Here is a 22,903-nt window from a genome sequence, read left to right on the forward strand (position 1 = left end):
GGAGTGAAACCCCTAGCCTGGTCCCAGATCTGCTTGTGCTCTCTTTTCAACTCCTGTGGCGTAACAATGACCATAGGAGTTGGCAAGTCAAAACATACGACATTATAAAATGAATGTACACAAACAACAAGTGTGCGGTTAAAATTGGCAAAAAACACACACATTTCTTCCCACAGGGCCGTGGGGTGAGACAGGGATGCAGCTTAAGCCCCACCCTCTTCAACATATATATCAACGAATTGGCGCGGGCACTAGAAAAGTCTGCAGCACCCGGCCTCACCCTACTAGAATCTGAAGTCAAATGTCTACTGTTTGCTGATGATCTGGTGCTTCTGTCACCAACCAAGGAGGGCCTACAGCAGCACCTAGATATTCTGCACAGATTCTACCAGACCTGGGCCCTGACAGTAAATCTCAGTAAGACCAAAGTAATGGTGTTCCAAAAAAGGTCCAGTCGCCAGGACCACAAATACAAATTCCCTCTAGACACCGTTGCCCTAGAGCACACAAAAAACGGTAAATACCTTGGCCTAAACATCAGCGCCACTGGTAACTTCCACAAAGCTGTGAACAGTCTGAGCCACAAGGCAAAAGGGCATTCTATGCCATCAAAAGGAACATAAAATTCAACATACCAATTAGGATCTGGCTAAAAATACTTGAATCAGTCATAGAGCCCATTGCCCTTTATGGTTGTGAGGTCTGGGGTCCGCTCACCAACCAAAACTTCACAAAATGGGACAAACACCAAATTGAGACTCTGCATGCAGAATTCTGCAAAAATATCCTTTGTGTACAATGTAGAACACCACATAATCCATGCAGAGCAGAATTAGGCCGATACCCACAAATTATCAAAATCCAGAAAAGAGCCATTTAATTCTACAACCACCTAAAAGGAAGTGATTCCCAAACCTTCCATAACAAAGCCATCACCTACAGAGAGATGAACCTCGAGAAGAGTCCCCTAAGCAAGCTGGTCCTGGGGCTCTGTTCACAAACACAAACACACCCCACAGAGCCCCAGGACAGCAGCACAATTAGACCCAATCAAATCATGAGAAAACAAAAAGATAATTACTTGACACATTGGAAAGAATTAACAAAAAAACAGAGCAAACTAGAATGCTATTTGGCCCTAAACAGAGAGCACACAGTGGCAGAATACCTGACCATGTGTAATACCTGACCATGTGTAATGTATGTGTAATGTTTACTGTTAATTGTTATTGTTTATTTCACTTTGTATATTATCTACCTCACTTGCTTTGGCAATGTTAACACATGTTTCCCATGCCAATAAAGCCCCTTGAATTGAATTGAAATTGAAAGGCAGAGAAAGAGAGAGAGAAAAGGTGTGAAATCGATTGCAGCACTAGCCACCCTCGGCTTCAATAGTTCCATGCTCTGTGTGTGTGTGTGTGTGTGTGTGTGTGTGTGTGTGTGTGTATTGAGGGGGTAGGATTAAGGATTACAGGGTTGTGTATGTTGGGTTAGACCACACTGTGCTTGGGAGCCATTAGATACAAAACCACCTCTACTCTTTTTTCCCCCCTCGCTCCCTCTCTCCACATCTCCTCTATCATCTCTTGTTCTCCCTCCTGGCCTCTCTGTCACTCCCTTGCCTGTCTTCTCTCCTTCCATCCAGCTCTTTAAATCTCTCTCTCTCTTTCCCTCTCTCCCTAGAAAATCAGTATGAAGTGAACATTGTTCCTCCTTTCCCTATCCATAAATTATTCCTATACATTTGACCTTCAAATCAATTTACACCCTGCATCCCACTGCTGACTTGCCTCTGAAGATAAGCAGGGTTACACCCTGCATCCCACTGCTGACTTGCCTCTGAAGATAAGCAGGGTTGGGCCTGTTCAATCCCTGGATGAGAGACCAGATGCTGCTGGAAGTGGTGTTGGAGGGCCAGTAGGGGGCACTCTGGTCCAAGGTGATCCTAGAGCAGTGAAGGGGACATTGCCTTGCGTAGAGTTTCGGATGGGACGTTAAACAGATGGCATGACTCTCTGTGGTCATAAAAAAATCGCATGGCACTTTATTATAAAAAGTAGGGGTGTTAATCTCGGTGTCATGGCTAAATTCTCAACCTGGCCCCATTCCATCATCCACCTCATTCCTAATTGGCATATATCACTCACCTCTCTAAATGATCTGTAGTGAGCATTCTGGCACAAAAATGGTTGCAGTGCATTATCCATGTAGGTGCCACACACACTCACTGCCTTCCTGAAGACAAACAATGTATACGAAATGCTTCAGTCTGGTTTTAGACCCCATCATAGCACTGAGACGGCACTTGTGAAGGTGGTAAATGACATTTTAATGGCATCGGACCGAGGCTCTGCATCTGTCCTCGTGCTCCTAGACCTTAGTGCTGCTTTTGATACCATCGATCACCACATTCTTTTGGAGAGATTGGAAACCCAAATTGGTCTACACGGACATGTTCTGGCCTGGTTTAGATCTTATCTGTCGGAAAGATATCAGTTTGTCTCTGTGAATGGTTTGTCCTCTGACAAATCAACTGTAAATTTCGGTGTTCCTCAAGGTTCCGTTTTAGGACCACTATTGTTTTCACTATATATTTTACCTCTTGGGGATGTTATTCGAAAACATAATGTAAACTTTCACTGCTATGCGGATGACACACAGCTGTACATTTCAATGAAACATGGTGAAGCCCCAAAATTGCCCTCGCTAGAAGCATGTGTTTCAGACATAAGGAAGTGGATGGCTGCAAACTTTCTACTATTAAACTCGGACAAAACAGAGATGCTTGTTCTAGGTCCCAAGAAACAAAGAGATCTTCTGTTGAATCTGACAATTAATCTTAATGGTTGTACAGTCGTCTCAAATAAAACTGTGAAGGACCTCGGCGTTACTCTGGACCCTGATCTCTCTTTTGAAGAACATATCAAGACCATTTCGAGGACAGCTTTTTTCCATCTACGTAACATTGCAAAAATCTGAAACTTTCTGTCCAAAAATGATGCAGAAAAATTAATCCATGCTTTTGTCACTTCTAGGTTAGACTACTGCAATGCTCTATTTTCCGGCTACCCGGATAAAGCACTAAATAAACTTCAGTTAGTGCTAAATACGGCTGCTAGAATCCTGACTAGAACCCAAAAAATGTATCATATTACTCCAGTGCTAGCCTCTCTACACTGGCTTCCTGTCAAAGCAAGGGCTGATTTCAAGGTTTTACTGCTAACCTACAAAGCATTACATGGGCTTGCTCCTACCTATCTCTCTGATTTGGTCCTGCCGTACATACCTACACGTACGCTACGGTCACAAGACGCAGGCCTCCTAATTGTCCCTAGAATTTCTAAGCAAACAGCTGGAGGCAGGGCTTTCTCCTATAGAGCTCCATTTTTATGGAACGGTCTGCCTACCCATGTCAGAGACGCAAACTCGGTCTCAACCTTTAAGTCTTTACTGAAGACTCATCTCTTCAGTGGGTCATATGATTGAGTGTAGTCTGGCCCAGGAGTGGGAAGGTGAACGGAAAGGCTCTGGAGCAACGAACCGCCCTTGCTGTCTCTGCCTGGCCGGTTCCCCTCTTTCCACTGGGATTCTCTGCCTCTAACCCTATTACAGGGGCTGAGTCACTGGCTTGCTGGGGCTCTCTCATGCCGTCCCTGGAGGGGGTGCGTCACCTGAGTGGGTTGATTCACTGTTGTGGTCATCCTGTCTGGGTTGGCGCCCCCCCCCCTTGGGTTGTGCCGTGGCGGAGATCTTTGTGGGCTATACTCAGCCTTGTCTCAGGATGGTAAGTTGGCGGTTGAAGATATCCCTCTAGTGGTGTGGGGGCTGTGCTTTGGCAAAGTGGGTGGGGTTATATCCTTCCTGTTTGGCCCTGTCCGGGGGTGTCCTCGGATGGGGCCACAGTGTCTCCTGACCCCTCCTGTCTCAGCCTCCAGTATTTATGCTGCAGTAGTTTATGTGTCGGGGGGCTGGGGTCAGTTTGTTATATCTGGAGTACTTCTCCTGTCCTATTCGGTGTCCTGTGTGAATCTAAGTGTGCGTTCTCTAATTCTCTCCTTCTCTCTTTCTTTCTCTCTCTCGGAGGACCTGAGCCCTAGGACCATGCCCCAGGACTACCTGACATGATGACTCCTTGCTGTCCCCAGTCCACCTGGCCATGCTGCTGTTCCAGTTTCAACTGACCTGAGCCCTAGGACCATGCCCCAGGACTACCTGACATGATGACTCCTTGCTGTCCCCAGTCCACCTGGCCATGCTGCTGCTCCAGTTTCAACTTCCACCTGACTGTGCTGCTGCTCCAGTTTCAACTGTTCTGCCTTATTATTATTCGACCATGCTGGTCATTTATGAACATTTGAACATCTTGGACATGTTCTGTTATAATCTCCACCCGGCACAGCCAGAAGAGGACTGGCCACCCCACATAGCCTGGTTCCTCTCTAGGTTTCTTCCTAGGTATTGGCCTTTCTAGGGAGTTTTTCCTAGCCACCGTGCTTCTACACCTGCATTGCTTGCTGTTTGGGGTTTTAGGCTGGGTTTCTGTACAGCACTTTGAGATATCAGCTGATGTACGAAGGGCTATATAAATAAATTTGATTTGATTTGATTTGATTAGTGGTGGATGAGGTGAGTTTCCCCCTGACTGTGTAAAGCGCTTTGAGTTCCAAAAGTGCTATATAAATCCAATCAATGAATTATCTTCCTCTTAATCTATCCCTCCACACTGGGGGGTACCATGAGAGTTATTTAAGGTACTCTTCAAAGAGGTAGGGTTTCAGATGTTTTCGAAAGATGGGCAGGTACTCCGCTGTCCTGATTTTAGGGGAGAGCTTGTTTCACCATTGGGGTGCCAGGACAGAGAAGAGCTTTGACTGGGCTGAGTGGGAGCTGCCCTCCTGTAGGGGAGGGCCAAGAGACCAGAGGTGGAGGAATGGAGTGTTCCGGTTGGGATGTAGGGTTGGAACATAGCCTGAAGGTAAGGAGGGGAAGTTCCCCTTGCTGCTCCGTAGGCAAGCACCAGGGACTTGAAGATGTGAGCTTCGACTGGAAGCCAGTGGAGTGGGCGGAGGAGTGGGGTGACGTGGGAGAACTTAGGAAGGTTGAACACCAGGTGTATTGACTGGGCGTGGCTTTAGCCACTGCAACGATTTAATTAACTCAATCAATATGATCAACCAACCTGTCATCAACCAACTCTTAAAATCACGTCAAATCAAAGGGGAATTTGGAGCACCTGCATCATTTGATGGACATCAGACACACGTACTGTATGAGCACAAACGGAGAAGAGAGTGGGTGATGTGTATGTGTTCAGGTGAGGGCAGGCAGGTTGGGCTGACAGCTGCAGTCTGTCGCTTCTCTGCTTCTGAAGATCAACTCCAGATGGCTGTGAGATCTGGCTTTCTCCACATACATTATGGATCTGACGCACGCACGCACACGCACGCACGCACGCACGCACGCACGCACACACACACACACACACATAGATTATGGTAATTCATCTTAACAGAACATGCAAGTTGAGGGTGCAACGGCGTGCATCCTTCTTACTGAATTCCAATGTACACTTTGAAGATGTTAGAATAACTGTCCACATTTACTTTTCTTCAGCCAACAAGACGAGTAACAAACAGCAAAATCACCAGCCTATGTCAATCTACTTTCCTCCATAGTAAAAAAGTTGACCTATTCTATTGGTCAGCTTGTAGTTCTGTGCGAGAAAAAAACAGCCTATTTCAAACAGACTCTGGGACGGTTGTGGGACGATAGATCCCAAATTTGTACAACCAGTAGGCCTAGGATACATACAAATGTAAATAAACGGTAAAAAAACTATGAGGCTGATGCAACAGATCAGAACGTCTTACTTAAAATGTTGATAAACTATTGCTTCTTCACATTATAAGTGCAGCAATGCACACAAGGCAGTAGGCTATGCTCACATGTTCGTTCCATAATGCATTAGCGGGAAAACACAGTTGTCAAAAGCACAGCGCACATGCGAGCGCTTTCATGTGACCGAGATGAAAATATGCATTCGAGATTTTGAAAGAGGGGAGATCTAAAGATGCAACAACTAGCATGGGTTACTAATATGACTAGGATTGTTCCTTTGACTACTGAACAATGAAATAAAGTTGATTTGAAAACCAATAGAACATGAGAGAAATAGGCTACTGGTTTCAATGGCATATGGAAGTCTTTATAAAATAATCGCCTCCCCGTTTCTATGATTGGATTTGACTTTGAAGCAAGGTAAGACATGCCTCATAATATGAAGTAAAACATTCAGGTTTCAAACAATGAAGTATATGTTTTAAGTTTTCAAAATGCAAACTGCCTCCAGCTCATTGCAAAGTGGTGTGTGACACGCTGAAGCCTGCCTACCGTTGGCTATATGCACTTGAACGGCGAATGGAAAGCACGCTTCAATTACCAGTTGAGAAATAAAAATAGTAGCTCTTTTTAATCGTGGGTATCAAAACTGTTTTTAACACGTGATTGCATTCAGAATTGTTACACAATGATCAGGCTTATAAAAGCACATGCTTCACTCCAGCAGCAACGAATGAGCTGTTGGAGAAGCTGTAGCAGCAGCTCTCGCGCTGTCTGGCAGATTTTCCGCTCATAGACTCTGTATCTGTATACATACACACCAATTTAATTCCATAAATTATGCAAATGAACCTAAAGACCAATAAGCATGACTGGTCAAATGTATTTACAGCTACTGGTATTTCCAGCAGATGTAAATACAGCCGGCTATTACCGGCTAATGGAAATCCTGACACACACACACAAACACACTACTGGGCAGACAGTGACATAGTGGGAAATAGGAAGGCTCAAAGACCATCTCTGCAAATGTCTCTCTCTCTCCCTCTCTCTCTCTCTCTCTCTCTCTCTCTCTCTTTCTCCATGGTTTCTAAATGGAATCCTTGTCTTTTTCTGTGGACCTCAAGGTCAATACCCACTATCCATATTGGAGACAAACCACAGTGTTTTCCATAAATAGCTGTCTACTTTTTCCACTTCATAAATAAACTAGGCTTTGTTTCATATATTTAAAAAAAAATATATTTTTTACCTTTATTTAACTAGGCAAGTCAGTTAAGAACAAACTCTTATTTAAAATGACGGCCTACACCGGCCAAACCCGGACGATGCTGGGCCAATTGTGCGCTGCCCTATGGGACTCCCAATCAGGGTCGGTTGTGATACAGCCTGGATTCGAATCAAGGTGTCTGTAGTGATGCCTCTAGAACTGAGATGCAGTGCCTTAAACCGCTGCGCCACTCGTGAGCCCAAAAAAAGCTTAAATTCGCAAGTCAGAAAAGTCTGTATAGCCTTCTCCCGCTAGAATTAACGATATGCATCTTCTAGTGATCTAGGACAGGCGTCTTCCAGTCACAAAGCGAGGGGTGACAGGGAAACTGCTGGTTTGTCAGTCTGCTGTCTGTCCCGCCTCTCGGTATCCGTTTTATTTTTTGTATGCTGGGGCTGGTTGTAGTCGAATTTCCTTTCACAGAGGGAGAGCATGATGCTTCTTCATTGTCTCCTGTGAGTGAATTTACACATCCCATGTAATGTAAGTGGTAACAATTAGTTGAAATCCACTTAATTATTGTTTTGTGGCACATTCATTTATTTTATTTTGTGTGTTTAATAGGCCACGGAGTTGGGGCGCATAGGCTATTTATTGTGCTTTGATTGACGACCTAACAGCAAGTGTTGACTAGTTTATAAAATGTGTAGAACGTATTGAACAAAGTCAATCTCCTATGTCCTATTGCTATTCAACATACAACATAATTATTTGTCCATGGTTATAAAAGCTAATGTCAAGTATTCAGACCACTTCCATTTTGTTACGTTACAGACTTTTCCAAAAATTTATTTTACTTTTTTTTTTACTCATCAATATACACACAATACCCCATAATGACAAAGTGAAAACAGGTTGTTAGAAACAGAAACACCTTATTTACATAAGTATTCAGACCCTTTGCTATGAGATCAAAATTGAGCTCAGGTGCATCCTGTTTCCATTGATCATCCTTGAGATGTTTCTACAACTTAGTTGGAGTCCACCTGTGGTAAATTCAATTGGTTGGACATGATTTGGAAAGGCACACACCTGTCTATATGATAAAATAATGTATATGTTGAAAGATAATGATAACATAATTCCACTCTACAGACCTACAGTGCCTTGCGAAAGTATTCGGCCCCCTTGAACTTTGTGACCTTTTGCCACATTTTAGGCTTCAAACATAAAGATATAAAACTGTATTTTTTTGTGAAGAATCAACAACAAGTGGGATACAATCATGAAGTGGAACGACATTTATTGGATATTTCAAACATTTTTAACAAATCAAAAACTGAAAAATTGGGCGTGCAAAATTATTCAGCCCCTTTACTTTCAGTGCAGCAAACTCTCTCCAGAAGTTCAGTGAGGATCTCTGAATGATCCAATGTTGACCTAAATGACTAAAGATGATAAATAAAATTCAACTGTATGTAATGAAGTCTCTGTATAAATGCACCTGCACTGTGATAGTCTCAGAGGTCCGTTAAAAGCGCAGAGAGCATCATGAAGAACAAGGAACACACCAGGCAGGTCCGAGATACTGTTGTGAAGAAGTTTAAAGCCGGATTTGGATACAAAAAGATTTCCCAAGCTTTAAACATCCCAAGGAGCACTGTGCAAGCGATAATATTGAAATGGAAGGAGTATCAGACCACTGCAAATCTACCAAGACCTGGCCGTCCCTCTAAACTTTCAGCTCATACAAGGAGAAGACTGATCAGAGATGCAGCCAAGAGGCCCATGATCACTCTGGATGAACTGCAGAGATCTACAGCTGAGGTGGGAGACTCTGTCCATAGGACAACAATCAGTCGTATATTGCACAAATCTGGCCTTTATGGAAGAGTGGCAAGAAGAAAGCCATTTCTTAAAGATATCCATAAAAAGTGTTGTTTAAAGTTTGCCACAAGCCACCTGGGAGACACACCAAACATGTGAAAGAAGGTGCTCTGGTCAGATGAAACCAAAATTGAACTTTTTGGCAACAATGCAAAACGTTATGTTTGGCATAAAAGCAACACAGCTCATCACCCTGACCACACCATCCCCACTGTCAAACATGGTGGTGGCAGCATCATGGTTTGGGCCTGCTTTTCTTCAGCAGGGACAGGGAAGATGGTTAAAATTGATGGGAAGATGGATGGAGCCAAATACAGGACCATTCTGGAAGAAAACCTGATGGAGTCTGCAAAAGACCTGAGACTGGGACGGAGATTTGTCTTCCAACAAGACAATGATCCAAAACATAAAGCAAAATCTACAATGGAATGGTTCAAAAATAAACATATCCAGGTGTTAGAATGGCCAAGTCAAAGTCCAGACCTGAATCCAATCGAGAATCTGTGGAAAGAACTGAAAACTGCTGTTCACATTCACAAATGCTCTCCATCCAACCTCACTGAGCTCGAGCTGTTTTGCAAGGAGGAATGGGAAAAAATTTCAGTCTCTCGATGTGCAAAACTGATAGAGACATACCCCAAGCGACTTACAGCTGTAATCGCAGCAAAAGGTGGGGCTACAAAGTATTAACTTAAGGGGGCTGAATCATTTTGCACGCCCAATTTTTCAGTTTTTGATTTGTTAAAAAAGTTTGAAATATCCAATAAATGTTGTTCCACTTCATGATTGTGTCCCACTTGTTGTTGATTCTTCACAAAAAAATACAGTTTTATATCTTTATGTTTGAAGCCTGAAATGTGGCAAAAGGTCGCAAAGTTCAAGGGGGCCGAATACTTTCGCAAGGCACTGTATATCAGGTATATCTCTCTGGTCACCCCCAAAACCAATTATTTCTTTGGCCACCTCTCCTTCCATTTCTCTGCTGCCAATGACTGGAACGAACTACAAAAATCTCTGAAACTGGAAACACTTATCTCCCTCACTTTAAGCACCAGCTGTCAGAGCAGCTCACAGATTACTGCACCTGTACATAGCCCATCTATAATTTAGCCTAAACAACTACCCCTCTTCCTACTTTATTTATTTATTTTGCTCCTTTGCACCCCATTATTTCTATCTTTACTTTGCACTTTCTTCCACTGCAAATCTACCATTCCAGTGTTTTACTTGCTATATTGTATTTACTTCGCCACCATGGCCTTTTCTTGCCTTTACCTCCCTTATCTCACCTCATTTGCTCACATTGTAGATAGACTTATTTTTCTACTGTATTATTGACTGTATGTTTGTTTTACTCCATGTGTAACTCTGTGTTGTTGTATGTGTCGAACTGCTTTGCTTTATCTTGGCCAGGTCGCAATTGTAAATGAGAACATGTTCTCAACTTGCCTACCTGGTAAATAAAGGTGCAATAAATAAATAAAATAAACTCTGAAACCTTATAATTGTATGAAATTGATTATAATCATAAAATTATAATCTTATGATGTATGTAGTTGTAGTTAGAATTAGATTAAACAATGTATTTGTATAGTGGAAAAACACAGACTGTCTGAGCAAGGCGTAGCTTAGGATTTGAACTTGTATGTGTGTGCCGCCGGAAAAAAAACGAGAACAGTTCAACTGTGTTTGGACCGACCTGGCTAGGCCTCTGAGGAACTTATGATAGCATAGGGAGTACTTCTCAAGGTTTCCCTAATCTCGGGGGAATGGAACTGTCGGCTGGGTAGTGATACACAGTGGTGAGAACTATGGAGAAGGATAAAACTCACCTACTGTTTGTGTGGAAGTATGTGCGTAGGATACCTACTGTTTGTGTGGAAGTATGTGCGTAGGATACCTACTGTTTGTGTGGAAGTATGTGCGTAGGATACCTACTGTTTGTGTGGAAGTATGTGCGTAGGATACCTACTGTTTGTGTGGAAGTATGTGCGTAGGATACCTACTGTTTGTGTGGAAGTATGTGCGTAGGATACCTACTGTTTGTGTGGAAGTATGTGCGTAGGATACCTACTGTTTGTGTGGAAGTATGTGCGTAGCTATAAAATGGATGTCTTTGTATAATGGACTTCAGAATGTTCTCGTGAATAAACTGTACTAATCTTTTGCATAAGCTGAGTCTTTGCCTAATTATTATTATACCCATGGTCTTACAAACCTCGGGGATTGGTCAAAGCTATTGATTGATTGATAGTTATTATCATTGGGATTGAAAATTCTCATGACACTATATAAGGTCCCACAGTTGACAGTGCATGTCAGAGCAAAAATCAAGCCATTAGGTCGAAGGAATTGCCCGTAAAGCTCAGAGACCTGAAAATAGCTGTGCAGCGATCTTCCCCATCCAACCTAACAGAGCTTGAGAGGATCTGCAGAAAATAATGGAAGAAACTCCCCAAATACAGGTGTGCCAAGCTTGTAGCGTTATACCCAAAATACTGAGTAAAAGGTCTGAATGTTTTTATTTGTAATACATTTGCAAACATTTCTAAAAACCTGTTTTTGCTTTGTCATTATGGGGTATTTATTGTGTGTAGATTGATGAGGAAAACAAACAATTCAATCAAATGTAGAATAAGGCTGTACCGTCACAAAATGTGGAGAAAATCTATGGGGCTGAATACTTTCCGAATGCACTGTACCAGAGGCCACTAAAATAGAGCTCGTTCTATTGCCCCATTGGACCCCCATTGGACCCCCCCAGCTCGGAACTCACAAAAACAACTAGTACTGGCCCACACACTGCCCAACATCCCTGACATTATTAATGAACTCTGAAAACCACACAAAACCACTGAACACTACTTCTCTTAAGGGGACATACTGACTGAAAACGTGTGTGTGTGTATGTGTGTGTGCGCGTGTGTGTGTGTGTGTGTGTGTGTGTGTGTGTGTGTGTGTGTGTGTGTGAGAGAGGAGAGCTGGTTTGTCAGCTCTGGCAGAGACAAGAGCAGAGAACACATTTACAGGACACTGTGACCCCGGCCAAGCGATTTCACCAATCACAGAAGACTGAAGCAGATTACAGCAAATGAGCAAAAGAGAGAGAGAGAGAGAGAGAGAGAGAGAGAGAGAGAGAGAGAGAGAGAGAGAGAGAGAGAGAGAGAATAAGGGGGGGGAGAAAGAGAGAAAGAGGAGGAGAGGGTGGGAGATAGAGATGGAGCGAGAGAGAGAGATGGGCAAATAGAATGTCGAGAACCTATAGGATTTGTGGTTGTGGTCATGGTTCTGTATAAGACTTAGATACCCCTGTGCCTCCTCCCTGTGGTCGAGTTAGAGTTAAGATTGTGGTCGGGTCATGGTTAGGGGAAGTGTAGTGTATGTAGTTACCTGTCTGCCTCCTCTCTGTTCCCCTGTTTCTCTGATGCGGTCAGTTCCTGGTCCAGTGAAGATGAGGTGCTCCCCTCTCTACTGACCGCATTGCTCCTTCCCGGGCTGTTATCAGCTGATGTCCTCCCCCCTCTTTCTCCCCCTGTCCCTCCCCCTCCCGGGCAGGGAACATCCGTGTGCTGCTTCAACGTCTGTAGCTTGGCGAGGGGGATGATGTCACAGGCCTGAGGGCGGTGCCAGACGGTGCGTTGCGTGGAAGCATTGTAGTAGTAGAAACGGGAGGTGTTGGGGTCAAACAGCTCCCACCACTGGTTGTCCCCTGTCCTCTTAATACGTACCCCTTGAGGGGGGTCCCACACACACTCTCCGGTGAGCAGATTGGCATACATGCGTTCCCGCGTGCGCGGCTCTATGATCTCCACCCACTCCAACCTGCAGACGGGGACAGAGGAGAATAGACAAGAGATGAATACTACTGTACTATAGCATCATGTGATGATATAGGCCCAGGAAATTAATACTATTCTAATTGCTATTACTATTTTATTCTAATTCCTAATTCTACAGTGTAAAGCTTATATGAGCCTCTTTGCAAACATGACTTTGGCTTTGAGATGTGAGCTTCTCTACAGCTGTGAGTCTGCCTCTTCCTATCCTCTCCTGTGGAAGCCAGCTGCATGGGTCAGATGTGACAACAACCTGCATTATCCAGGCCACACCACATAATACACAGACAACCTCAAATCAAATCAAATCACATTTTACTTGTCACATGCTCCGAATACAGCAGCTGTAGACCTTACCGTGAAATGCTTACTTACAGTACAAGCCCTTAACCAACAATGCAGTTCAAGAAAGAGTTAAGAAAATATTTACTGAATAAACTAAAGTAAAAATTGTAAAATTTAAATTAACACAATAAAAATAACGAGGCTATATCCACGGGGTACCGGTACGAGTCAATGTGCGGGGGTACAGGTTAGTCAAGTTATTTTGTACATGTAGGTATGGGTGAAGTGACTATGCATAGATAATAAACAGCGAGTAGCAGCAGTGTACAAACAAACAGAGGGAGGGCGTGTCAGTGTAATAGTCTGGTGGCCATTTGATTAATTGTTCAGCAGTCTTATGGCTTGGGGGTAGAAGCTGTTAAGGAGGCTTTTGGTCTTAGACGTGGCGCTCCAGGACCACTTATCGTGCGGTAGCAGAGGGAACAGTCTATGACTAGGGTAGCTGGAGTCTTAGACAACTTTTTGGGCCTTCCTCTGACACCGCCTAGTATATAGGTCCTGGATGTCAAGAAGCTTGGTCCCAGTGATGTACTGGGCCGTACACACTACCCTCTGTAGTGCCACCCTACCTGACACCCTAGACACACTCCAATTTGCTTACCGCCCCAATAGGTTGACAGACAACTCAATCACAATCACACTGCACACTGCCCTAACCCATTTGGACAAGAGGAATACCTATGTAAGAATGCTGTTCATTGACTACAGCTCAGCATTTAACACCATAGTACCCTCCAAACTCGTCATCAAGCTCGAGGCCCTCGGTCTTCACCCCGCCCTGTGCAAATGGGTCCTGGACTTTCTGACGGGCCGCCCCCAGATGGTGAGGGTAGGAAACAACATCTCCACCCAGCTGATCCTCAACACTGGGGCCCCACAAGGGTGCGTTCTCAGCCATCTCCTGTACTCCCTTATTCACCCATGACTACGTGGCCATGCACGACTCCAAATCAATCATCAAGATAGGCTTGATTACCAACAATGACGAGACGGCCTACAGGGAGGAGATGAGGGCCCTCGGAGTGTGGTGTCAGGAAAATAACCTCACACTCAACATCAACAAAACAAAGGAGATGATCGTGGACTTCAGGAAACAGAAGAGAGAGCACCCCCCTATCCACATCGACGGGACAGTAGTGGAGAAGGTGGAAAGTTTTAAGTTCCTCGGCGTAGACATCACAGACAAACTGAAATGGTCCACCCACACAGACAGCGTGGTGAAGAAGGTGCAACAGCGGGAGGCTGAAGAAATTTGGCTTGTCACCAATAACACTCACAAACTTTTACAGATGCACAATCGAGAGTATCCTGTCAGGCTGTATCACCGCCTGGTACGGCAACTGCTCCACCCACAACCGTAAGGCTCTCCAGAGGGTGGTGTGGTCTGCACAATGCATCACCGGGGGCAAACTGCCTGCCCCTCAGGACACCTACACCACCCGATGTCACAGGAAGGCCAAAAAGATCATCAAGGACAACAACCACCCGAGCAACTGCCTGTTTACCCGCTATCATCCAGAAGGCGAGGTCAGTACAGGTGCATCAAAGCTGGAACCGAGAGACTGAAAAACAGCTTCTATCTCAAGGCCATCAGACTGTTAACAGCCATCACTAACATTGAGTGGCTGCTGCCAACATACAGACTCAATCTCTAGCCACTTTAATAATTAATAATTGGATGTAATAAATGTATCACTAGCCACTTAAACAATACAACTTTATATAATGTTTACATACCCTACATTACTAATCTCATATGTATATACTGTACTCTATACCATCTACTGTATCTTGCCTATGCCGCACGGCCGTCGCTCATCCATATATTTATATGTACATATTCTTAATCATTCCTTTACTCTTGTGTGTATAAGGTAGTTGTTGTGAAATCATTAGATTACTTGTTAGATGTTACTGCACGGTCGGAACTAGAATTTCGACTACACTCGCATTAACATCTGCTAACCATGTGTATGTGACCAACAAAATTTGATTTGAATTTTACGGTCAAATGACGAGCAGTTGCCATACCAGGCAGTGATGTAACTGGTCAGGATGCTCTCGATGGTGCAGCTATAGACCTTTTTTGACGATCTGGGGACCCATGCCAAATCTTTTCAGTCTTCTGAGGGGTAAAAGGTGTTGTCGTGCCCTCTTCATAACTGTTTTGGTGTGGTTGGATCATGACAGTTTGTTGGTGATGTGGACACCAAGGAACTTGAAACTCTTGACCCGCTCAACTACAGCCCCGTCGATGTTAATGGGGGTCTGTTCGGTCCACCTTTTCCTGTAGTCCACCCCTGGGGGCTCCCATGTTGAGGATCAGCGTGGCAGATGTGTTGTTGCCTACCTACTCTTACCACCTGGGGGGCGGCCCGTCAGAAAGTCCAGGGTCCAGTTGCAGAGGGAAGTGTTTGGTCCCAGAGTCCTTAGCTTAGTGATGAGCTTCGTGGGCACTATGGTGTTGAACGCTGAGCTGTAGTCAATGAACAGCATTCTCACATAGGTGAGGTGAGGTGTTCGCAGCATCACGTATTTTATAGGGCCCTACATGTGTGTGAGTGTGTCTATGTGTGTGTGTGTGTTTGTATGCGTGTGTGTGTGTGTGTGTGTGTGTGTGTATACCACTCAACTGTTTGTGTATCCCATCCATCAAATCTAAGCACCGATAGTATGGGTGAAACAGTGGGTGAGGTTTTCCCTAAACCCAGCTGATAGAATAAAGGGGAGCTGCTGTTATGTCCCCTAATTAGCTGTTAATCCTGTATCCATTGCTAATATAGTCTAATTTAACCAGATTATATAGAGGGTGTCATCCATAACCACGGCTCTAATCCACTTTATAACACAGTGGGCCACGCCTAGCCAATCATAACCTGGATAGGCCACGCCCAGCCAATCACAGCCTGGATAGGACTCGCTCAGAGTAACAGCCCAGCCAGTCCCAGGCTGAATCGGTCTAGTCCCTCCTCTCCTCTGTCTCTAAAGGCCAAATAGGATTCTGTCTGATCTCATTCGTCATCACATAACACATCTGTTCTCACATCTGACAGACAGACACATAGCTGACTCAACTGGGGATGCCTGGCTGTGTGAGTCTGTGTATGGCTGGGCGATATGACCAAAATATCATATCACAGTATTTGTCCAATTTTGGACCATATGAAGGTATTTCCTGCTATTTGATGTTTCTGAATAATGCAAGTTCTAACTGTGCTTTATGGGTAGAGCATGGCACCACATTTATTCTAATGCTTTTAATGACATTTTCTCCATTCTGATTGCTTTATACTGTTCAATCAAAATTCAAACAAAAATATTAGGAGGACAAAACTGACAGTGAAGTAGTCCATTTTGTAGAACATTGCATAGGAATCAAAATGATATTTTGTAGCCTCAAACTCTGGTACTCAACCAATGGTTTCCATTTGCATAGTTATTTCCTCAATTCCAATATTCACTTCCAGCATTTTCGTAAATTTCTCAATTTCCTGCACTAATTAGTTATCATTGACACAATGTGTCACGTTTCTTTTGTCTTAGTATGCCTCTATTTCGTCAACAACCCAAAAAATCTTCATGATAATAAATAGCAGTCGGTCGGTTTCAGAGGGTCTATTTGGCAAGCTTGCCCTCCCAAAGTTGACTTGCTGTGCTAGAAAGTTAGCTAACAGTCCTCAGGTTTCATTTTTTTGTATATATATATTTTTTTACTGGCCATAAAAACAGATTATTGACATCCTTTTTTCGAGTCATTACTGAACTTTTTAATGTAACAAATATAACATTAAAATACTATTATAGAAGGTAAGGTAAAGGTAAGGTAAAAGTCCGTGAATGAATACCGGTACAGTTGACCGCACAGCCCCTCAAATCAAATTAGTTATTAGTCACATGCGCCGAATACAACACATGCGCCGAATTAAACCTTACAGTTTAATGCTTACTTACGAGCTCCTAACCAACAATGCAGTATAAAAAAATATGAATAAGAAATAAAAGTAACAAGTAATTAAAGAGAAGCTGTAAAATAAAAATAGCAAGACCATATTCAAGGGCGTACCCGTACAGAGTAATGTGCAGGTAGTACCGGTTAGTTGAGGTAACATGTACATGTAGGTAGAGTTATTAAAGTGACTATGCATAGATGATAACAGACAGAGAGTAGCAGCGATGTAAATAGTCTGGATAGCCATTTGATTATATGTTCAAGAGTCTTATGGCTTGGGGGTAGAAGCTATTTAGAAGCCTCTTGGACTTAGACATGGCGCTCCGGTACCGCTTGCCGTACGGTAGCAGAGAGAACAGTCTATGACTTGGGTGACTGGAGTCTTTGACAATTTTTAGGGCCTTCCTCTGACACCGCATGGTATAGAGGTCCTGGATGGCAGGAAGCTTGGCCCCAGTGATGTACTGGGCCGTACGAACTACCCTCTGTAGTGCCTTGCGGTCAGAGGCCGAGCAGTTGCCATATCAGGCAGTGATGCAACCTGTCAGGATGCTCTCGATGGTGCAGCTGTAGAACATCTTGAGGATTTGAGGACCCATACCAAACCTTTCAGTCTCCTGAGGGGGAATAGGTTTTGTTGTGCCCTCTTCACGACTGTCTTGGTGTGTTTGAACCATGTTAGTTTGTTGTTGATGTGGACACCAAGGAACTTGAAGCTCTCAACCTGCTCCACTGCAGCCCCGTCGATGAGAATGGGGGCGTGCTCGGTCCTCTTTTTCCTGTAGTCCACAATCATCTCCTTTGTCTTGGTCAAGTTGAGGGAGAGGTTGTTCTCCTGGCACCACACGGCCAGGTCTCTGACATCCTCCCTATAGACTGTCTCGTCGTTGTCGGTGATCAGGCCTACCACTGTTGCTGTCTGACAGACACATACAGAGGTGAGAGATTATGGATTATGGCTCTAGAGAATGTAAAGGAGAGACTGAACACATGGCCAATCATATTCTACTGTTGCAGATTTAGCCTACCACGAATGAGCAGATGATTCCTGCAGTGGTCTATGTAAGTGTGTGTTCTGGTTCTCTTGTGAGCCATCTAAACAGGATTTGAAGGAGTTGGGGTACAGATAGGGAGAACAGAGTCTGGAGGGGGGAATGAGGGACCTCAGTGCCCCCTCCTCTCTCTGACCCCCTAATCCGCTCAGATTCCGTTCAATATGCCATCAGATAATCACAGCACACTCATACAGTCTGAAGGAAGAGAGGCACAAGACAGAAGGAGAGATCTGCAGTCTCATTAACACTATTGCTGCTGATTTGCTCTCCCTCCCTCCCTCCCTCCCTCCCTCCCTCCCTCCCTCCCTCCCTCCCTCCCTCCCTCCCTCCCTCCCTCCCTCCCTCCCTCTCTGTAAAATGGTTGAAACACTTGAGGTATTTTTAGCTATGTAAATGTAGTTTTGTGAGGAGCTGTGTGTGTGTGTGTGTGTTGATGCCTGGATGCATTTCTCTCCTAGTCAGACTGACTCATCTGACTCCTGACAGGTTAAGAGATTTCTGCTGGCGAGAAAATAAACAGGATTTCAGTGCTTTTACAGTACCACACACACACACACACACACACACACACACACACACACACACACACACACACACACACACACACACACACACACACACACACACACACACACACACACACACACACACACACACACACACACACACACACACACAATCTCTCTCTCTCTCTCTCTCTCTCTCTCTCTCTCTCTCTCCCCCATCTCATGTAACCTCCCACAGTCCTCTGCTCTCTGTCACACAGAGATGATCTAAGCGATGATGTCGTTATCTGTCGGCCCCCTCCCATTGCACATGACACATCCCATTATACACGACACACAGCAAATAGGCCTGTTTGTACACTTTTCAAGTGTGTGTGTGTGTGTGTATGTGTGTATGTGTGTGTGTGTGCACAGTGTGTGGTGTATCAAAGGCTGATGATCTTTGTGATGTGTGTTTTAGATCTCTGGCAGTCTCTCCAGATGCAGTGTGTGATGTTATACTGAGAGCTGTATGAAAGACAGATTGATCTTCAGTTGAGAATGTAATTAGTTGAATCAGCTGTGTTTGCTAGGGATGGGGAAAGAGAGTGACTCCACTCTGGCCCTCGAAGACTGGAGTTGCCCATCCCTGGTCTAGGGACACTCACACAAACACACTAAATAACTTACTAGCACAACAAGTCAACAACTTCCGGAAGGCAAGCTTGCCAAATAGATCCTCTGAAATCAACCAACTACCCCTAGTGGCAAAAGTAAGAACTGCAACTGAAGCCAAAAATACACAGTAGAGGCACGAAATAGAGGCATGCTAAGACAAAATAAGTGTGGCACAGCGTGTAAATGATAACAAATTAGTGCAGGAAATGTTTAACTTTTTTATGCTGGAAGTGAACAAATAACTATTCAAATTGCAACCATTGGTCAAGTACCAGAGTAAGAGGCAACAAAGGAGGATTTTAATTCCTATGCAATGTTCTTTAAATACAACTATTTCACTGTCAGTTTTGTCCGAATATTATTTATGGCTAAAGTTTGGTTGAACAGTATAAAGCAATCAGAATGGAAAAATGCCCATTAAAACCACTTTTCGCTACATCGCCCAACCCTCACAGTCACACACGTGTAATTGTTGAGCCCCATCTGGTGAAAGGGGAACTCGTCAATGATTCCGTATTGGCTCTCAATAGTGTGTGTATGTGTGTGTGTGTGTGTGTGTGTGTGTGTGTGTGTGTGTGTGTGTGTGTAGTGTACTGTGTGTGCGTGGTCCCTTGCTGTAGTCTACCTGTCAGAGACAGAGAGTGATCACCAAGGAATCAATTGACCTCAGGATCAGCTAATGCCCCACTAGATTACTGTTACTGTACCATAGAGATCATACTCTGTGAAGGTGGGTAGGTCTGTTGTAATGAAGGTTACAGACCTCTCCTCATCAATATTTGATTGACAGCCCTCCTGTGTGTGTGGCTGTGGAGGGTCTTGTGTCCCCCAGAGGGACACTTTAGAACAGGCAGGGAGGGGACCACTCAAGTGGCCCCCCAAAAAACAGCAAGGTACACACACACCCATTCATGCATAGACAGATAGACTCATAGTCTGTCTGGTTGAATGAATGAAGCTGGCATTCACTAGCTAATGAGGTCCACAGTGAGTGAAGAAGCCATTATTAGAAAACACAGACTGAGGGACTTTCTACAGTAGATCCCCTCCCTATTGTGTCTATAGGGCTTGTTTTTATTTATCTGTTATTTAATCAGGTAAGTTGACTGAGAACACATTCTCATTTAGAACAACAACCTGGGGAAAAGTTACAGGGGAGAGGAGGGGGATGAATGAGCCAATTGTCAACTGGGGATTATTAGGTGACAACGATGGATTGAGGGACAGATTGGGAATTTGGCCAGGACACCAGGGTTAACACCCCTACAATAAGTGCCATGGGATCTTTAATGACCTCAGAGAGTCAGGACACCCGTTTAACATCCCATCTGAAAGACGGCACCCTACACAGGGTAGTGTCCCCAGTCACTGCCCTTTTTAGATCAGAGGAAAGAGTCTCCTACTGGCTCTCCAACACCACCTGCAGCAGCATCTGGTCTCCCATCCAGGGACTGACCAGGCCCAACTCTGCTTAACTTCAGAAGCAAGCCAGCAGTGTTATGGAGGGTGGTATGCTGTGTTTCAGGCTTGTGTTTAGGGCTTGTACAATTACCGTATTACCTTGTAACCGACGATGATGGATGAAGAAAGACCGGGCAGCAGAGCCTACCGGTTGACGTCTCAATCGCGTTGTGCTTGTTTTGCCCAGCAGAAGGGGCTACTCGCTATAGCAGCTTCATTCACTCTTCTTCGCGCTAGATTTAGAGAAAACTGCTGTGGAAAACTTTGCCAGAAGCTAGCAAGTGTCAAGTGAATCTATAACATCACCACAAACGTCTTTTCAAGCCAGGTAAGTTACAATTGTTTGAGATACTAGCTAATGATGTTATAATGTCACAATTTATTATATAGATAGATTATCTGCTTTATAACGTTTTAAATAGGTTATGCTAGCTAACATTAGCTATGTCGACTAAGTTAACGTTATCTAGCTAGGTTAGCTTGCTACTTTCATGGTAGCTAGGTTAAAAAACATTCACATGTAAACATGCAGAGAACGGGCTATTTTGAAAACATGATTATATTAAATTAATGCATAATTCTGAGAATATTTATTTGTAGATTACAATTTTAATGGTTTGGCATTTTAAGTAGTGTGAAAATATATTTAGACATTTTCATGGATAACATTAGCATTATGTTTTCTGTTAGAGTGGAGAGGAGGAAGACTGGATAGGAAGAAGAGTGAAAGAGATAGAGGAGGAAAGGTAAAGATATGATTGCAGAGCCTGCCAATTTATTATTCCAAACAATGTTTTTGAGATAAAATACAAAAATGAGACAAGCAATGGAAATCTGTTAACCAAAGTATTTGATCTAATAGTGTACTATTTATTATTAAAGATTGGAGAGGAAGGAGAAGGGAAGATGAAGGGAGTAAAAAGAGTGATGCGAGGAGTGTAGAAGAGTGAGGTGGAAAGGTAAAGAGAAGGAAAGGAAGAAAGAGCAGGAAGACGAGTGAAGACAAGAGGAGGAGAAAGATTGGAGGAGAAGAAAATGTTAAGAGAGTAAGAAGAGTGACACAGAGAGAGTGAAGAAGAGCAGACAAAGGTACAATGGCTCTTTCCAAGAAACGGAAATGCCATTGAATGACAACATGATGAGAGAATTTCCATTTAAACACTCAGGTCAAGATGATAGAATGGTTCACTGCACCCTTTGTAATTCCTCTTTTTCAATTGGCAGCGGGGGAAGAACGGCAGTGGTAGAACATCAACAGACCAAAAAGCATAAAGCCTCTCTGATTGGCCGTGTCACACGGAAGCTTTATGAGCCAAAGTTTACATGTGCTAGGACACAATGTGAAGCCATAGTGAGTAACGTATTAGCACCATGTGCTAGGACACAATGTGAAGCTATAGTGAGTAACGTATCAGCACCATGTGCTAGGACACAATGTGAAGCCATAGTGAGTAACGTATTAGCACCATGTGCTAGGACACAATGTGAAGTTATAGTGAGTAACGTGTTAGTACCATGTGCTAGGACACAATGTGAAGCCATAGTGAGTAACGTGTTAGCACCATGTGCTAGGACACAATGTGAAGCTATAGTGAGTAACGTATTAGCACCATGTGCTAGGACACAATGTGAAGCCATAGTGAGTAACGTATTAGCACCATGTGCTAGGACACAATGTGAAGTTATAGTGAGTAACGTATTAGCACCATGTTCTAGGACACAATGTGAAGCCATAGTGAGTAACGTATTAGCACCATGTGCTAGGACACAATGTGAAGCTATAGTGAGTAACGTGTTAGCACCATGTGCTAGGACACAATGTGAAGCTATAGTGAGTAACGTGTTAGCACCATGTACTAGGACACAATGTGAAGCCATAGTGAGTAACGTGTTAGTACCATGTACTAGGACACAATGTGAAGCCATAGTGAGTAACGTATTAGCACCATGTGCTAGGACACAATGTGAAGTTATAGTGAGTAACGTGTTAGTACCATGTGCTAGGACACAATGTGAAGCCATAGTGAGTAACGTGTTAGCACCATGTGCTAGGACACAATGTGAAGCTATAGTGAGTAACGTATTAGCACCATGTGCTAAGACACAATGTGAAGCCATAGTGAGTAACGTATTAGCACCATGTGCTAGGACACAAT

The 22,903-nt window shown here is 43.9% G+C and overlaps 1 protein-coding gene across 1 annotated transcript in view; it reads right to left on the reverse strand.

Moving 5' to 3' along the window:
• arhgap39 (Rho GTPase activating protein 39) overlaps nucleotides 1-20,730 on the reverse strand; it is a 46,325-nt gene extending 25,595 nt beyond the window's left edge. The window contains 2 exon segments of the mRNA XM_031838042.1: nucleotides 12,329-12,760; nucleotides 20,690-20,730. Coding sequence (XP_031693902.1) covers nucleotides 12,329-12,760; nucleotides 20,690-20,730 — 473 coding nt within the window.
• Between the last annotated feature and the right edge of the window lie 2,173 nt (nucleotides 20,731-22,903).

The sequence above is a fragment of the Oncorhynchus kisutch genome, linkage group LG13 (assembly GCF_002021735.2).
Source record: "Oncorhynchus kisutch isolate 150728-3 linkage group LG13, Okis_V2, whole genome shotgun sequence".
NCBI classification, from domain to species: Eukaryota; Metazoa; Chordata; class Actinopteri; order Salmoniformes; family Salmonidae; genus Oncorhynchus; species Oncorhynchus kisutch.